Consider the following 17,430-nt stretch of genomic DNA (forward strand, 5'->3'; position numbering starts at 1 on the left):
ACAAATCCGAATGTACAAGTCTAGTAGTGATAGAGTAGTCAAAACACTACTTTGTTGTCTAGACAAAGAAGAAGAAACTGACCTATGGAAGTAGGGTTTCAACTGGAGACTCTGGGCAAACTGGACAGTTCCCAGGTATGGTTTTCATTGTACATTGTAACTGGAGCCCACGCAAACAGTGTATGTTGACATTCCCAGATACCCAAAGAAATAATTATTTTGCCTTAGTTTCTATCAGTTTGGTAGGATTCAAACATGGAAACACACAATCAAGAAGTGGGCTTGTGTTAGCAAACAGCACTTCCACAAATGACAAACCTTTGCAAATTAAAACATAAAGCTATGAGCCAACCCTCCAGGAATTCAACTGAGAAATGTGTTAATGCTAGAAACTTGGACCCAAACTGTGAGTTAATTATCCAGATATACTGATATTTTCTACAGCTATTCAATTTCAAATACTACAAATGGGAGTTAATATCAAGCACAATAAAATGGCATCGTGTGTAATAGATTCCAGGAAATGTCATAAGGTGTTCACAAAGCATGACCTTTAAAGAAATTCAACAATTTTTTTCAGTAAATAGCTCTAATGTATTACAAGAGCATCTATTTTTTTTCTCTTTGATGTAATGTAACTGTGTGGAGGAACATTGGTCCAACAAAGATAATAGGACAATAGACCTGTGCAAAACTACACATAGACACAGACATTTAGGACAACATAATTAAAGTAATATAAATAGATTACTGTTAGACTGGCAATAAACCAGTACAGTCTGTTGGTTTTTAATGCTGATTGTTCCACATTAGCCCCAGAACTGCTCTTTATACATGATCTATTCATGTCATTACTTAAAAGAAACTGTGTGTTTGATTTCTCTTTTGACAGGTCATGGATCACAACCTGAACACTTTTATTTCACTGAAGGGGATTTCATCAAATACATATATACATTTTCTTCCGCACAAGGTGACATTTCATTCTGCCATTGTGAATCAGGCCAGCATTTGCTTTAGGCAATCCAAATATATCTATGTCATAGTTGGAACCATGCAGAGGCTGTTCTTTCAAGGGCTAAACAAGTATGAAATTATACCAATGAAATTGGGTTTAAGCTTTGACGATTATTTTTGTACCTTACCAAGTAAATATTTACAATGAATTTCTATGTAAACAACGCACCACAAAACCTCAAACAGAAAATGCTAAAGGATCCTTCACAAGACACATCAGAAACTATTTAATTAAGCAATGGTTTCAGTTCATCCAAAATCTGCCAGGGTTAGTAAGCTAAAGAAAGAAATTGAAACAGAAACCCAACTAAAACGTAAATAGGAAAGCAAACCAGGGTGATGCATTTTTTCATGTTTTTCATGTTCTATGTTCCTTCTTTTTCAGGTGTGATTTACATGAAAAGTCTGGTGTACGCTACAGTTGTGCGTTGGCTTTCCTAGCCAGACTTTGGACACTATGGGACAGTACTAGCCTGAGCTGACATCAGCCGCACCGGATGTGAAGCCAGAATACTATTGCAAATAAAGAGACATGTTGCGACAATACTTTGACGCCATTTACCACGAAAAATATTTATGTGATTATATTGTACACTGCCTTGCATGTGATGCAATTGGTGATGTGTTCCTGCAGCCAAGGTCACAAAAACCAGTTTCTCAAATAGTAAAGTTTCCCATTTATGAGACCTTTTATAACAAATATTTCATACATATTCTTTGCAACTACAACACAATACGAAATGGATATAAAAGTATGGTGGGAAATCCTGTTTAACAAGGTTCTGAATAATAATGTTATGTACACCTCTTTGGAATCCAAAATGTATATACAATGACCATACCGCACATTCTTATAGCTATAAGGAACACTTGTGGTGGTTCTCTGCCTTCCCTGGATTTGTCCTAGTTTATTGGATCTGTTAATAAAGGAGGTGGATGTTGTATTTTCCCATGGCTCAGATTCACAAGAGAATATACACTAAATCCTAGGTTATTATGTAACCAATATTGGCAGCAATAAATAAGCTATGCAGAAAAGGCTCAGAGCCAGTGACAAAGGTATTAAAATAAGCTACTGGAATAGGTCTTACACCAAATGTAAAAATCTGGGTATTTTCATTATTTTAAAGGATAAAAACATGGATTGATTTTTGTTATTGAAATTAAAATCCTGAAGAATTTATGTGATCCTTATTATAAGGAATATGAGCTGTGGGAAAATTTTAACTTAAACGTCTTTCATTAATAAGAAAGCTAAACAAAAAGCCAAAGATCAGCAGAGAATTGGGCCACACCTGTACCAGGGCTTCTGGGTTGTTACTTGAGATGGTATAATTGCCACATACGACTTTAATTATTACCTTTTATATAACAAATGTTAATTTGGAAATGTAAAAATGTGTTTTATATGTCACAGTTGATAAGCATATAATTCATTTGCATACTGAATAATATAGTCTTAATTCTTAATGAGATTTTTTCTTTTAGCCTTAATCACTGATTTATATTTCTCACTAATATATCCTACGTGTCGGCACACTACCTACATATTTATATATATATATATATATATATATATATATATATAGTTTTCTCTCAATTGTGCAAGGGCTCTTTTGTACATACAATTTTAAACTGCCCTCAAATAGATAAAATATGGAATGGTTTATATACCTTTGGTATATTACTGGAGGCTTGAATATTATAAATCCCTCATCTCAATATGCATTAAAATGTTTCAAACCCAGTTAGAAGTTTGTTCTCCTTCAATAAATTGGTCCTGTGTAATGTATAGGTATATACATCATCAACTATGCTTATGAAAGGCCAGCCATTCTAGTGGGTACTGAGTTGCTCAGCTTAGTATATTTAACTGTATCTTTGAATGTAGAATGCTAACAAAACAGCTAATGCCTGGGTGGTGTTGGGTCCAGTGGCGCCATGTTCCCCAAATTAATAGATCACTGAGGCTACAAAGTAATTTATTCCTATAGCCTTCACTTTATGTGGTGGTGCCATCTGCCATATTTGTCTAAGGCAGGGGAGGACTTGCAAGGGGAGTAGGGACAGGCTATTATCCCCTTGGCTGGTTCAATTTAAATATCTTGGACTAGTATCTGAAGCATTTTTTGTGTTCTTATGCAGTTTCACGTATATACACCAGGGTGCCAAGAGTACTAAGGACACCATTTAAATCATTTATTTTCTCCTTCTGTTGGCTTTTATGCATCTATTTATGTAAATGTGTTTTGGACAGGACTGACGAGTAAATATTGTTTATGGTTCCTTTCTCACTGAGCCACTTGGATGGACTTTCCCTTAGGATGAATGCTACCAGCCCTCCTCTGGTCTTAGGAAAGCATTGTAATTGTAAAGAGACGAGCAATTACCATAAATTTCACTCTGAATCTCTCCAAAATACACAAAAATTATGACTGAGTTTTACATGACTTTATCCTCCAAGAGGGGTTACCCTTATTTTACATTGGACAAATACCACTATGTTAGCTAAGTTATGAAAAGAACCTATCTCCTTCTTTATTTAAAGCAGAAATTGCATACCGCCAACATGTTTCTAAAGACTTTGGTCTTTGATTTCTAATACAGCAGAGGACAGGGAAGAATCATACAGAACACATCGACAATTCTGTACTAGTACCCATTGTACAACAGGACTTAGCAGAGGAATTTAACAACACAGAACTGTTACTATGCAATATTTCTTGAGTAAGAAGGTCATTTGGACAGAGGTCGTCGTGCCACCCCCATATCACAACTTCACACAAGACTTCTAAACAGCCTCCTTTTCTCAAGTTCCTCAGATTCTCTGAAGAGAATGCTGACAATTTGCTATATGACATCCAGCATAGGGTTCTGTCACCATTAGCTCTCTATCTTTATGGTATTCAGCCATCACTCACCAGACTTTATTGCAAACATTTATCTTTTTACCTGCAGTTGAACTCATATCCTACACATAAAAATGCACTTTTTGAAGTCTGATAAGCTGAATGGATATTGCTTTACGGTTTTGACAAAATATTTGCAAACCAACCAACAATGTAGCAGTTTTACACGCGTACAGCTAGATTGTAGTCGAGAATAATTAGCATCACTCCATTTTTGAGTTTCATGGTTTTGAATATTATAAGATAAAATAACAGTCAGCAACATTATCCATACTTCAAGGATCCATCATTCATATATGGGTGTGGAAGTAGTGAAAATAATTCCCATGTGACTAATGAACTTGCAGCAGTAGTGAATTAGTGCCGATGGAAGAAATGGCGTAGATATATCTAACCAACAAATGATTCCACCTGTTTCCAAATACAGACAGAGGGAATGCTGGTTTATGACATACCCAGGACACCGCATACCCCTGACAATGCTCATAGATTAGGATACAGAATTTTGCACATGTGGGGGCAAATAAGACCACAGAGAACACAAGCTATGACAGGTCTAGAGCAGCAATGCCTCTTGGGACATAGTATCCTGTTATACCTGTTATTACCCCACTGGTAGAGCTTTATTAAAGGAAAAGATTGATAGTAAAAACAAATAATAGCTTTAATATTAACATAACATTAATATTAGAGCAAATAGAAAATACCAGTTGGTATGATATTTTTCAAAAAACTATAAGGAAATCTGCTGATCATGCCAAAAATAATTATTGTTATCATTATATAATTTAAGTTTTCTGGCGATAGGTTTGTTTGACTATAATAGCCATTTAGTGTGTGTTTACCTGGGCACAATTAATATAGAATTCAATATAGTCTGACTAAACTGTGTAAACAAAGGTTGTGATCATTTATGTGCTCATTGACAAGCCATTCAGTGTGTATCACAAAAGGTATTATCATCAAAGTGCAGCCCAGACAGGATAACTTCCTACTTAATCTCTGACTAGATGGGAATGGAATGAGCCAAATAAAATACTCCATTGTTCTCCTTACATGTAGCTGATATGTGTGTTTGTGTTTCAACATCTCGCCAACACCTGGATTGAACAATTATGTTACATCTTTTATTACACAATTTCATCACAGTGCTTTCTAACTAGCGTATACATTGCTACCATATGTCAGGATAGTTATTAATCGTGCATTTATGTTCCACCAATATTCTTTTTTAATGATATGCCACCACCTGTGTCTGAGTTGCTATATGATTTTCGGAGCCCTGCTGTACAACCGTCTGTGTCTAGCTTACTATATAATGATAGGAGTCATGCTGTATATTTGCTCTCAATGAAAAATGAGGTCACATCCAGCCTCTGTACACAATGCAGCAGTAACCAGGGAGCAAACCAAAGATATGTGCATTAGAGGAGCAGAGATTCCTGCCTACCTTACAGAATAGCTGCTGAAGAAGGGACCATATGGGTTCTCCCCAACCAGCCCATGATCCTTTGTGCCTATTATGGGGCCTATGCAGTGGGACATCCCGGTGAAAAGAGGGCCAATGCCCGGAAATCAAGATTGTCCAGCGCAAAAATGGGACAGTTAGCAGCACACAAATGTGCAATTAGGAAAAGCTACTCCAAGTAGAAGAAGACAGCTATGGACCAAAAGGGAGTAAAAATAGGTGTATATATACACCAAAGGTATGCGCTAAAAAGACCTTGTTGAGTCTTGAAGGATCATGCGATCCTGTTCAAAGTTTGAAAAGTAGACTTTTCATGCAACCAATGGAATGGCCTAAGGAACAGTCCACTAGTTGGCATTCTGATAAAACCACTGTTTAAACTTTGCAATAAAGTTACTTTTTATGCACAACCCCTAAAGATACTCCTGTTATACAGAAAAAAATAATAAGTAATAGAGGTAACTCCTTAAATATTGCTTGTAGTATTCGTGAGACTGTGATACCCTCATTCATACCCTCATTGTCTTCAACATGCCAAGTTTGAAAATTGATGTATTGCATGATTTACATAAAAACACTTCCTATCAGTAGATCATCTAATCACATGCAGGGTTCAAACTAATATTTTTCTATGATAAAAAATGTCTCAACAAATTAACACAAGCATTGCTTCAAAAACTGCTTCTAAATTGTAGTATTACGAAAGAAGATTGACTGATCCTTTAATTTTAGCTGTCACCTTTATTTCAGGCAACAGATTGCAAGTACCGGAAATATGTCCTCCAACCTCTCTGGCTGATTGAGGTAGAGATGTATTAATGAAGGTTATCTCTCTAGTACGGTGCTGTTAATATAAATACCCACGTGAGTTAATTATTCCAATTAAAAGAAAAGTTACTCGGTTTGTTATTGTAGGTTGCTACAGAATGGGGGCATTTTCTATTTTCAAAGAGTCATAAAGTGGTCTCGTGACATGAGTACTGAAGGACATTCTTCAGAACACAGCAGCAGGCCCAAAGGCAACGTCAATGGAAAATGTGCATTGCGCTTAACCGAATGTCTTGTGACCGGATCTGAATCGTTCACTGTATGCTGTCTTATTAGGCCTTCAAGTATGCTTTGAAAGTTGTGTTGCTTCATAAGCACCCAGACTTTATGTTCTGATATTCCTAGCTGTACAAATTTAGCTTTGTTTTTACAGATGTAATGACTTCACCACAAAAGTTTTTCCAGACACAATGACCACAAAGCTAAAGACTAAAATATTTTATACCACATATATGTTTTTACATATAGCAGATGTACAGTACATACATCTTCATTTTGGGTTAGTAGTAACCAGTATCTGAAATGTGTTCACATATATATATATATATATATATATATATATATATATATGATCAACCACATGACACTTTATAAATAATATAGAGGAAAACTGATCTTCCCATATCATAGGTGCCTTGTACATTACTGAATACAACTACCTGTATACTAATGGCATACTCTGAGGGTAGACACGAAGCATGTTGTGCCTTCCTTCATACTGGTTTACATGAGTGTCAGTTCATCGTATAACTTCAGAAAAAAACAAAACTGAGTGTGACGTACAAACATAAGTCTCTATAATATACAATATATAATTCAAATCCAAAGAATACTTTATATAAAAAAGTTGCACGACAAAAACGTTGATCTACACAAAATATTAAATAGATATTTAACTTAATTATGTTGTCATTCTTCACAAACCTATCTATATATATAAATATACACATATATATAGTGAATTCATGGAAGAGACAAAAAATCACAAACAACATACTGCTTTCCTTATATATAATATTGCGCTTATATAGATTGCAAGAAATGTACTCACAGGGTAAAGAGCAAGTGCTTAAAGGGTTTTAATAAGATCAGTTGTAATGCTCAATAAATCTTGATTTCTCTTGCTTTCAATGAGCCCTTTTATTATTAATAGAAAAGGGAAACAATACTTTAATCCTGTAATGGTTTAAACATTTCACCGCAAAATCATAAAGAAAGCCTCTTACGTTATCTATATGTGAGATAAACGCTAAGGTTCCTACAGAATTTGCATAGACCCACAAAGAATACCGGCTGTGATGTTAGAAATCCACACAGGTGTCCATAGAGTCCAACAAAATGGCGGTGAGACCAATGAGTGTCTGGTGGGTATGCAACTTCACCTAATATGTTTTCATGACGGTGGGTATGCAACTTCACCTAATATGTTTTCGTGGACCGCAGTATCTCTAGCATTCCTCTTCTTGTAAACTGTTGTGAGTATTCCTCCTTGCTAGCTCCTATTAGCATTGTGCTTTTGTTTGGTGATGGCACAAGACTGTACATTACAGCCATTTTATGTACTTTAATGCGTAGGATAGCTGTGAGGTCCATTAAACTCACCTGATGTCCCTATTCCAAATGCATGGGGGGATTCTGCAACTTTTATAACACATACAACAATGCATTTCTGTTCTTAATTCCTTAGATTTCAAGCAAAATGTGGTAGGCAAGAAAATATTTACTAGAACAATACTGTAAAGACTATTAAGAAAAAGACATATAATTCTATTTACAAAATGTATGATTTTATTGTCAATGGGATTTACAAAACAAATTGTCAGGTATTGCAGGCGGTCATCATATTTTGGTATGTGATTATAAGGACAGTTTCAGTATAACCAGCCGGGAGCATATCTACCAAAAACTTTTTTTGAATGAAGTGCCCATTTGGAATGTCATAAAAGGCTTAGATTTATCAGAGGGTACAAATAGTTTGCACATAAATACATACAGGAAGAGAGTGTTACTGGTAACGCACAGAAGACTATGGAGAACAGGACGTGACATCACAAAACCCTTTAATAAATCTGCCTAAAAATCTTTTGCTTGTAAAAGTTAACTAACATCACTGGTTCATTAAAAAAAGAAAATACACGAATGACAAAGTGACAAATTATTTAAACATAATTTGTTCAAATCTCTAGCTGTGGGAATTCAAACCGATTTTTATTGAATGCTCAAGGCGTCCATATTTTCCTCTCTCATCTGCTTTGCACAAAATAAATGCTGTCTTTTTAAATATCAAATTTAACAAGCTTTGGGATGAATAGGCATCTGTGTGCGACTAGGGAGCATTCATCCATGAAGTTTTTGCAGTCTTTTGCAAGCTAACGGATGTTGCAGTCTGTAGAGAATGAAGAGTCCAAACTGAATCGGCAAATCCCTCTGACAACATAGAGAACATAAACTGGGAATTATGAACCCGATCAAACAGAACAATCACGTCCTATTGTTTGATTTTCGTCTTCTGCTTGTATCATATTTGATTTTCTGGATTGCTCAGCAGCGGGAAAAAAAATATTTCATATGCTTTAATATGATAACTGGAGCTTGGCTGGAAACATTTGCCTCCTCCATTGCGTTGAAGCAAAAGAATTCCAACTTCCCCAACGCGTATAATAAAATAAGGATACCATCTGCAAGAAAAAAAGCCAACAAGGCCTGTAGCAGATTAACACTCATGACTTACAAGCACACTGGGGATACATTATTATTCGACCTACTGGGTTGTCCATCGACGTGTTTGTCACGAAGCGCATAAGACGTAAATAAATAGATTACAGTAAAGTCACAATGCGTTATTTCTTCTTATTTTTCCAATTTTCTGCCATCCATGAATTGCTGCAGAAGTTCCACTGTTTAGGAAGAAGCTTCACTGACTTCACACTATGGTCAATGTCCACTGTTTGACATAGTAAGTCTGCCATGTTTTGAATGTATTAGGTGCGTTGAACCAAAAGACTTCTTTTACCCAGTAAAGTGCTATTTAAATTCAACCTGCAAGACAGCAAAACACAATGGATCAGTGTTGATCACAAATTCTACGGAAACAGAAGCATCAAGTCAATGTTTAGCAGCTGTATGTAATGTATAGACATCAGCTAGAAGGACCACAAACCAGATTTATTTTTTATATATTGCTACCATTTAAATACCAACGTATTTTCTGTACGATAGTTATTTTAATCTTGCAAAAAACATTACGTTCATTTTAAGAAGACATATGTACATTTCCAAGAAGAGCTAAACCAGCTCTTTTTATTGCATAATGGCATTGGTGACTTTGAAAGTCAGTTCACCTAGATCTATACGCTAAAGAAATGTATGTTTCAGTAAATCAGTTTTGTTAAAGCTGTAATAAAAACAGTGTAAATTCCTCTTATGGGTCCTGTTAACAAAACTGCTTTTAATGAATTGGCTAGCATATAACAAATTATGAATGTTCTCACATCCATTGGGGTTTATACATTTTTGTTTGTTTTTGTGTTTGTTTGTTTTATCATTATGTTATCCATTATTTTTGCTTAGTCTACAATACAAATAAAGGATTAATTTTGGAATGCTTGCCCTTTCATTCACTGCTTTCATTTATTCTTCCCCCTACAAGCCCCAAATACAATTTGCTCTTATTTTATATGTTATAAATATAGGTCTTCTGTTTATCAAGCACAGAATGGCACTCTACACCCACACAGTATTTTTTTGTAAAAGCTGTAAACCAAACCTAGGTTTTCTTTTCACAGCTAAAAGAGTGCATTGTATATCGCTATTTTCTCAATGTGATTTATTTAGAGCCATCATAATTCCACAGCCCTGTACAATGGGGAAACAGGCCTTAACACATAGTTCGTCAAATATCAAGTTTAACTTACAGAAGGAAAAAAGGTGAGGATTCCTCTGATCAAATTGGGTTACAATCTAGAAAGAGGTGGGGGTATATTACCATACATGAGAACCCTGGTTTTGTCCCAGAGTCTCCAAATTATACCCTGCTTCTCCAGGTCTCCAGGTCAGCCTAGTCTTTCTCCAGGAAGAAGAACAGCATTTGGCCATACCAACTCCCTGGCCACTAAAGGCTGTCAGGGCTAGCATGTGGGGTTAACACCACCCACTGAGAAGGGGGAGAGCACCTGGTTGCCTACACTAGAAAGTGCATAGGCATGTATATTTAAAAAAATGCATCTAATGAATGCATGATTCCAGGAGAACAGAGGCATTAACAGATTTATCATTTATATTAAATTCAGATGTTTTAGCTGTATTTTATAGATTGTATTTTATCATCTGTTGGAAATTGTTGATCTCATATCTTTGGACCATTTGACCTTTAACCTAGAGGTTAGCAGTGCAAAAATACACCTCAGTAAGAGAGAGAAATGGACAGACATAGGTTATGGAAAATGTATCTACAGACTGCATTTTATTGAGCACTCAAACTTTTAAAAGAATACTCCAGCCATTACATGCACTTTAATGCTTATGATAAGTGCACATGGTCCCTTTACATGTGGTCTATTTTGCAAATGCAGAATCCCAAAATCAGTGGCAAGAACAGTTGGATCATGTACAAGGAGGGCTGCTGCAACAGGGCATTTTCGTTTTGGAAGAATGCAAATTAAAGTACTCACACAGTACTTTCATATACATTCTTCTTTAGACTGTCCCTTTAACTAAGACATCATCATATACAGTTTTACTTGTTTAACTGACTTTTAGGTAACACTGTAATATATTTACAGATACAATCCTACTGATATATAACGTGTGTAGAAACTAGCTAATAGTTAACACACTCCAAGAATGAGTAAAATAAATAAACATGTAATCCAGCATCTGTTTATGACTTCCTCTATCTTCTGAGATTGATAAAAAAGGAAAGTATTAATGGAGTCCGCCTACCCCTCCTCAACTAGGAATTTGACAGGATCACTGTAGCAATCCGAAACTATTCATGGCTGTAATTTAATAATGCCTCCAGTTAAACAAATACCAACCACTACATACTGTCATGGCGTTCTTTGTGTATACTGACAAGGTAGCATCCGTGCAGTATACTGTAACCCAGGGCTCAATCTAAACGTGCCATCAGCATCTTGGGTAACAATAACAAATAACTATACCCAATAGTATGGTCTTCTATATATTCTGTGCTAATTTTATAATAACGGAGCCCTTTGAGTGTCTAATCAAGGATATCACTACAGGGTCACTAAATACTGTGTCTTCTTGCTGAAGACTACTAGGTCCAGGATCAAGGGTATAGAAAACAGCCGGGTTCACAGTGAAAACTACAATCAATTTTGAGAGTGAGGAAAGTTTGAGCGCAGGGCTTTCTTCTGTGTTTGTATTTCAATTTTGTATTTCACAGCCAGGTTACCATTGCTGCCCCCCACCCCATGTGGTCCCTATTAAGGGCTAATAAATGTGTAGGGGTTTGGAGAATACCCATTTCTGTTTCATTAGAGATTTTTACCTTTAGCTCAAAGTAGCAAGGTGAATTGTTCAGTGTAGGACTCGCCTAAGAGGTTTGCTGTGACGTGGCAGGCGAGCTTCCACTTGAAATGGCCATTGGAGTGAAACCAATAACCAATAAGTAGCAGGAAAAGCAATCCCACTGAAGTCAATGGAAACGCTTTATGAGCATGCACATAGTGGTCTGAATAGATAGCGCCTGCAGCGCTTGCTGAGCCGGTTTTGGAGGTGAGTGGTGGTAAGTATATCACTGATGAATACCCCCCATGTATTTGCAATAGAGTGACCTCTTAGCTATCCTATGCTTAAAGTGCATATGAAGGCTAAAGTGCCCCTTTAATAGCCCTAAGAATACATGTTTAACTTAAGTCTTAGTTTAAATGCTTATATGAATTTTAATATCTCGTTAAAACTGCAACTTCACCTCCTTAGATGAAAGATTTCAGGGACAATGTGGAACTCTAAGGTTTTAGTCAAGGCATGGCCTCTTTATCTATGGACCGTTGATCAGTTTCAATTGTGACAACAGTCAGCAATCAAACCGCACAGTCTAGACCATCAATATGGCCCACTGGGGTTATGTATAAAAAGTAATTTGGGCACCAAGTTCAAACTAGTCTATTCATCATAACATCCAATGGAATGGTGCTGATCTGGCCATCTTACACACTGGGCAAATGCCTGGTGGGCTGCTGGCAACACACTCACCCAACCTGCCTTCATCAGGCGGCCACTGGTCTTAGGGTGCCAGAGCTGCCCCATTGGACATTATTGAATTATTCCATTAGCTGCTCTGGTGATAAGACCCTTTTCACTTTGCACCAAAAGCCCTTGTCACCTTCCATCAAGATACAGTTTATACATATATAACGACTTGGGCTAATTAAAGAGTGAGTTTGACGTAAAGCTGAACAGTTTTTATGGTCCACAAAGGCCAGAGCTGTCCCTCTATAATATATAGTCACTTCAACAAGTACTTTCAAGAAGTCTGCCCACGTTGCTTTTGCTCAGCCTTACAGAAGAAGCTTATGTGGGTTGGCACTTTATGATTGTACAGAGATGCCAAAGTGCAACGTCCAGCTGCCCAGAACCTGTCAACCACATTATATAATACCATAGGGAGGCACCCTTAGTATAGCTACAGCTCAGTATGACATCAGTTACCAGGTATGCTAACGCCAATGATGATGCTTTGTTGGTTCATTATAAAAATTCCTTTCAGCTTTTACCACATAGTCTGTAAATACACATGTTATATATGAGTGTGAGCTAAGAAAAAGGTAATTTCCAAGCAACAAATACAATAAAAGATAGAATATATATACACACCATGCAATAAAAATACTGTAAATAATACTGAGTGTATAAGTAACTGTGGTCATTAAAGCTCTCACTGTGCTTTCTAAAAAATAATTATTTGTATTACTTTTTTCTATTTTTTATTAATTTGCTCGCTAGGCAGAATATCTAGTCACCATCTCCAGTTCTCCACATCCCATTTCTAAGGTAGAATAATGTTCTATGCAAACCTTCAGGTCCACTCTGCATCTTCTTTTCAGAATAACACTCAAAAGAACATCTGATTATCAATACACTGTAGTCTGCACCTCTCTGTTACTCAGATAAACATAACAAAAATGTCCTAAAATATTAATAAAATTATGTTCAAAATATATGTATTAACTGAAAACTTAAATAATGGTTAATATAATATACAAGGAAACTAAATGTAACAATGAGAAAAACTACATCCACTTTACCTGAGTGAGTTAAATAACATTACCACTGAAAATAATTATATACAGTCACTTTCCAGCTACTATGCCTAAAATCTCTACATACTTAAGGGGATGGTTTTGCTAAAATTCACATTATCTATATTACACAATAACCTTGATTCTCTCCAAAAATATATTCAAATATATTTAACCATCACCATGTGCAAATCAGACATGGTCAACAAAATGTTCATTAGAAGGTTGGTATCAAATGAAAGCTATCTAGACCTACCCAGAACTAGTCCTTTAATGGGGAATCTCTGATGACTGAAAAGATCCAGAAAGGAGTAACTCAATGCTAGAGCATCTTGGTGTGGACCATTCCTTTTACAGGTCCACATGCCTCAAAGAAAGTGGCCCATTTTGGTGCCCCGATCTTTACCTGGAATCCAGTGGAAGGGTTGTCCTTGATCTGGACTATGCCGAGTTGGATGTGCTCCTGAGCCGCTGGCCATGCTGCTGGACTAGGTGCTGCTGTTTCTGCCTGGTGGATTTCACAGCTAGGATAGCTTGTCTGTTTTTATACTGCACCATCTGCAATGTGATCTCCGCATTCCATCCTTCGTCCTGCGGACACCGAAAATCTATCTCCTTCCCCTCAGCCATGACCACCGTGAAATAGACATATTTGCCTTTCCTCTCCACACAGTCCACAGTCTTCATGTTGGAGAAGTGTAGCTCCTTTATCCTTGCAGGCTCTGGAGGAGAGCCCTGCTGCTGCTGCTGTTGGGGCTCCAGCTGTTTGGGTGGGATGAGAAGAAGTCCTTCCTCAGTGAGAAGGCATCTTTTCTTCTTCCAGAGCTGCAACAATCCATCGCTTCTTTTCTCCAGAAGTCCTTCTTTCACTACCTTGCAACTGCTCTCCAACATGCTGCCCACTGGCCAAAAATGCAAGCGGTGAAAGCTTCCCTTCGCTAGCAAGGTGCAGGAGGACTTCAAGAGACGGAGCACGATCTGAAATGGAATCATTAACAGTGAGACAGTGACAGAGAGGCAGCAGCCACAGTGCTAAGCTGCAGTGGGCTGAGTGTGACGGCAGCAGCCAACAGCTGCAGTCTGATCTCAATCAGAGCTTCTCTGACTGGTGCTTTCCCAGGAAAATGGCGTTTCCCAGGCTTTGGCTCACTGCGACCCCTGCTGTCGAATTGCATGCGTTGCACCGATCTCGTTATTTCAGGGGTTTATTCACTAAATGGAGAGTTGCAGTAATTTTAAGTTCCATGACTTCACTTTACATAGTAAAGGGTCAACCTCAGTGAGCCTCAACTAACATTTTTAAAGAGAGTTCCTTATAGTCACCTCAGTGTTTAAGCTATGAATTATAGAGGGTCAATTCAGTTCTTATTGCAGTAAAAAAAGATGATCCTTTATAGCGTAGAGTGATTTCGTGACACAGCTCTCCAATTCGCTATCATTATCCTGGAGCTCCAGCAAAATTAATGATTCCTCAATATTACGGAACAAGGTGATAAAGGAACCAGAGGGATATTGTAATTTGATATTGACACAGTTTAGAACAAGCAGCAGGTCATTTACAAAAGCCGTATGCAACCAACATATACACATCAGTAGCGCACATCTTACCATCCAAACACTATCGTACCAAAAGCTGTATGTGATGACAGTAGTTTACAGTTCCTGATTTGCTCAATTGATATTCCCAGCCCTGATGGACAATATATCCTCATTTATGCATATGTACTGTGTTAATTTGCCTATACCAGGCCTGAACTTGCAATCGGGCACACTGGGCAAATGCCCGTTGGAGAGCTGGCCGTTAGAACCACACACTGCTGTAGTGTTCGGCCAATGGCTGGATATGACAGAGGCGCTTCTTTATCAGTTCGCCCCTGCCCTATACCTATGTGGACTTGACTGTCTTGTCTATCCCATCTTACATATCTCTTCACTTTGGCTTCTATTATGATCTCTACCTTCCCAGAACTGGAGATAAGCTGTAAAGACAGTAAAGATGAATAACAGATCACTTACAATACATACTCTATATGGACAAAAGTATTGACCATTACACCAACAGGGACTTTTGTGACATTGCATTCTAAACACATAGACATTATATGTATTTGGCCCCCCTTTGCAGCTATAAAAGCTGTGTGTGCTAAAGTGGGAAATTTTCAGTAGAGCATTTGTAAGGTCAGGCACTGATGTTGGATGAGAAGGCCTGGCTCACAATCTCCATTCCAGTTCATCCCAAAGGTGTTTTATGGGGTTGAGGTCAGGGCCAGTCAAGTTCTTCCACACCGAACTCATCAAGCCATGTCTTTATGGACCTTGCTTTGAGTGCTAGGGCACAGTCATGCTTTCAATAAAAAGGGCCTGTCCCAATACGTTTGTGTGTATAGTGTACATTTATAGCTAGAAAATATCCATTGCCCCATCAGCTACTGTAGGTTCATGAAAAGAAACAGGCCACACTTAATTTCATATTTCATCTTTAAATAAAGTATGCCAAATTTATGAGCATATATACCCACGTACAGCTTACATGCTGGTGATGATGAATGCCTATAATAGAAATAATTATAGTCTGCTAGTTTATGTGGTTGGATCCACTAATTTTATAACCTGCCCTTGTAAAATATTTATATATATATAATGAGCAAGTAGTGTCCTTGTCATTCTGCATGAATAAGACCTGTGGGAAAATGCACTGGAGTTTATTCGCTAAATGGCAAGTAAGTGAGATGACAAACCTTATCTCCACTTTTAAGGCACAGCCATACCCCGTTTTCATGCATTATTGAAGGTAACAGTGTTTGTGACAGTAATGCCCTTGTTTCTGCTAATTGAGTGGAGCTTCCCTTAAGCATCATGTGATACATACAGTGACTGGCTAGTTCACCCAGATCCCATGTTAGTTCATAAAACTCACATTTGTAACAGTCCCATTGTCTATTGTTCCCCAAATGTGTCAGTAGATACATTTTGACACAGTATCGCTATAACTAGTCTAATTTCTAATTGCATTAAAAAGATGTAAGTGCTGAAAAAAGTAATGAGAAAGATGTCTCACTTTGGATGCAAACCAAGCCAGCCATGAAAAATACCCTCGAGCCTCAGCTATACAATAACCCCATTGAGGATTCAGCAAGAGAGGAGGTGCCTCCATGGGACTGTGCTGCAGAATATAATGCACTATATAAATATATAAGTAATAATATCATACACACTATATGAAATTACAAAGGAGCAATGCGATTAATTGATAACGTCTGTAAAGTACCTCTCCTGGAGCTGTCTATGAAGCTGATTGATACAACTATGATACTGTTCTTTCCAGCCCTTAGGCTTTAATGAGTTAAATAAAGTCAGAAGCACCAAAAAAGAACCAAACTGTATAGATGCTGAGCCAAGATGTTTTTTTGGTTTTTTTTTTAAATCTGATGCTAGACCCATAGGATGAGGCTAGGTTATAGCTGTACCTCTATAGGTTCCCTCTGTGTCTTACTAATTACACCATTTTCTGTAAGCAGACAGGCATGTTAACCCAGATCCTCATTTGAAATGGTTAATTTTGCAAACCGGAAGGTACTTACTTGAATTTTAGTAATTGGTGATTTTCCTCGGTGGCGGATATATTTTTACTACATAAATAACAATGTGGTGTTCCCAGCGAGTATAATCCTGAGAGTACCTCTTTATGTCCCTGTGAGACTGGAACAGCTGCAGTCCTCTGCCTTCTGTCAGTGTCTCGCCCTCTCCTCCTACTGATATACAGAGCTCAGACCCTAGTTTGAGAATGGGTGTTGCAAGAAAACCACAAGGCTGGAACTGAAAAGAGGGAGGAAGCAAGTGGAATAACATATTGCTAAATCATAGACCATTCATCACGTCTGTCTACGTAACTTCATTAGTCCTCCCCTGTGGAGTGACATACAAGACACGCTTTGGTCTA

General features: G+C 37.5%; 1 protein-coding gene across 2 annotated transcripts; it reads right to left on the reverse strand.

Annotated features, from left to right (window-relative positions):
• Positions 1-7,987: 7,987 nt before the first annotated feature.
• On the reverse strand, positions 7,988-17,225 carry PHLDA1 (pleckstrin homology like domain family A member 1). 2 transcript variants are annotated; one of them, XM_053461985.1, is made up of 3 exons: positions 17,072-17,225; positions 13,897-14,468; positions 7,988-9,261 (listed from the first exon to the last, which is right to left on the reverse strand). In XM_053461985.1, the coding sequence occupies exon 2, from the start codon at positions 14,382-14,384 to the stop codon at positions 13,932-13,934; it is 453 nt and encodes a 150-aa protein (XP_053317960.1). In that variant the 5' UTR covers positions 14,385-14,468; positions 17,072-17,225; the 3' UTR covers positions 7,988-9,261; positions 13,897-13,931. The 2 variants fall into 2 exon arrangements, with proteins under 2 accessions (XP_053317960.1, XP_053317959.1); XM_053461984.1 differs by lacking the exon at positions 17,072-17,225 and having other exon boundaries at positions 13,897-14,579.
• Positions 17,226-17,430: the final 205 nt, after the last annotated feature.

This window comes from Spea bombifrons, chromosome 4 (assembly GCF_027358695.1).
Source record: "Spea bombifrons isolate aSpeBom1 chromosome 4, aSpeBom1.2.pri, whole genome shotgun sequence".
Lineage (NCBI taxonomy): Eukaryota > Metazoa > Chordata > Amphibia > Anura > Pelobatidae > Spea > Spea bombifrons.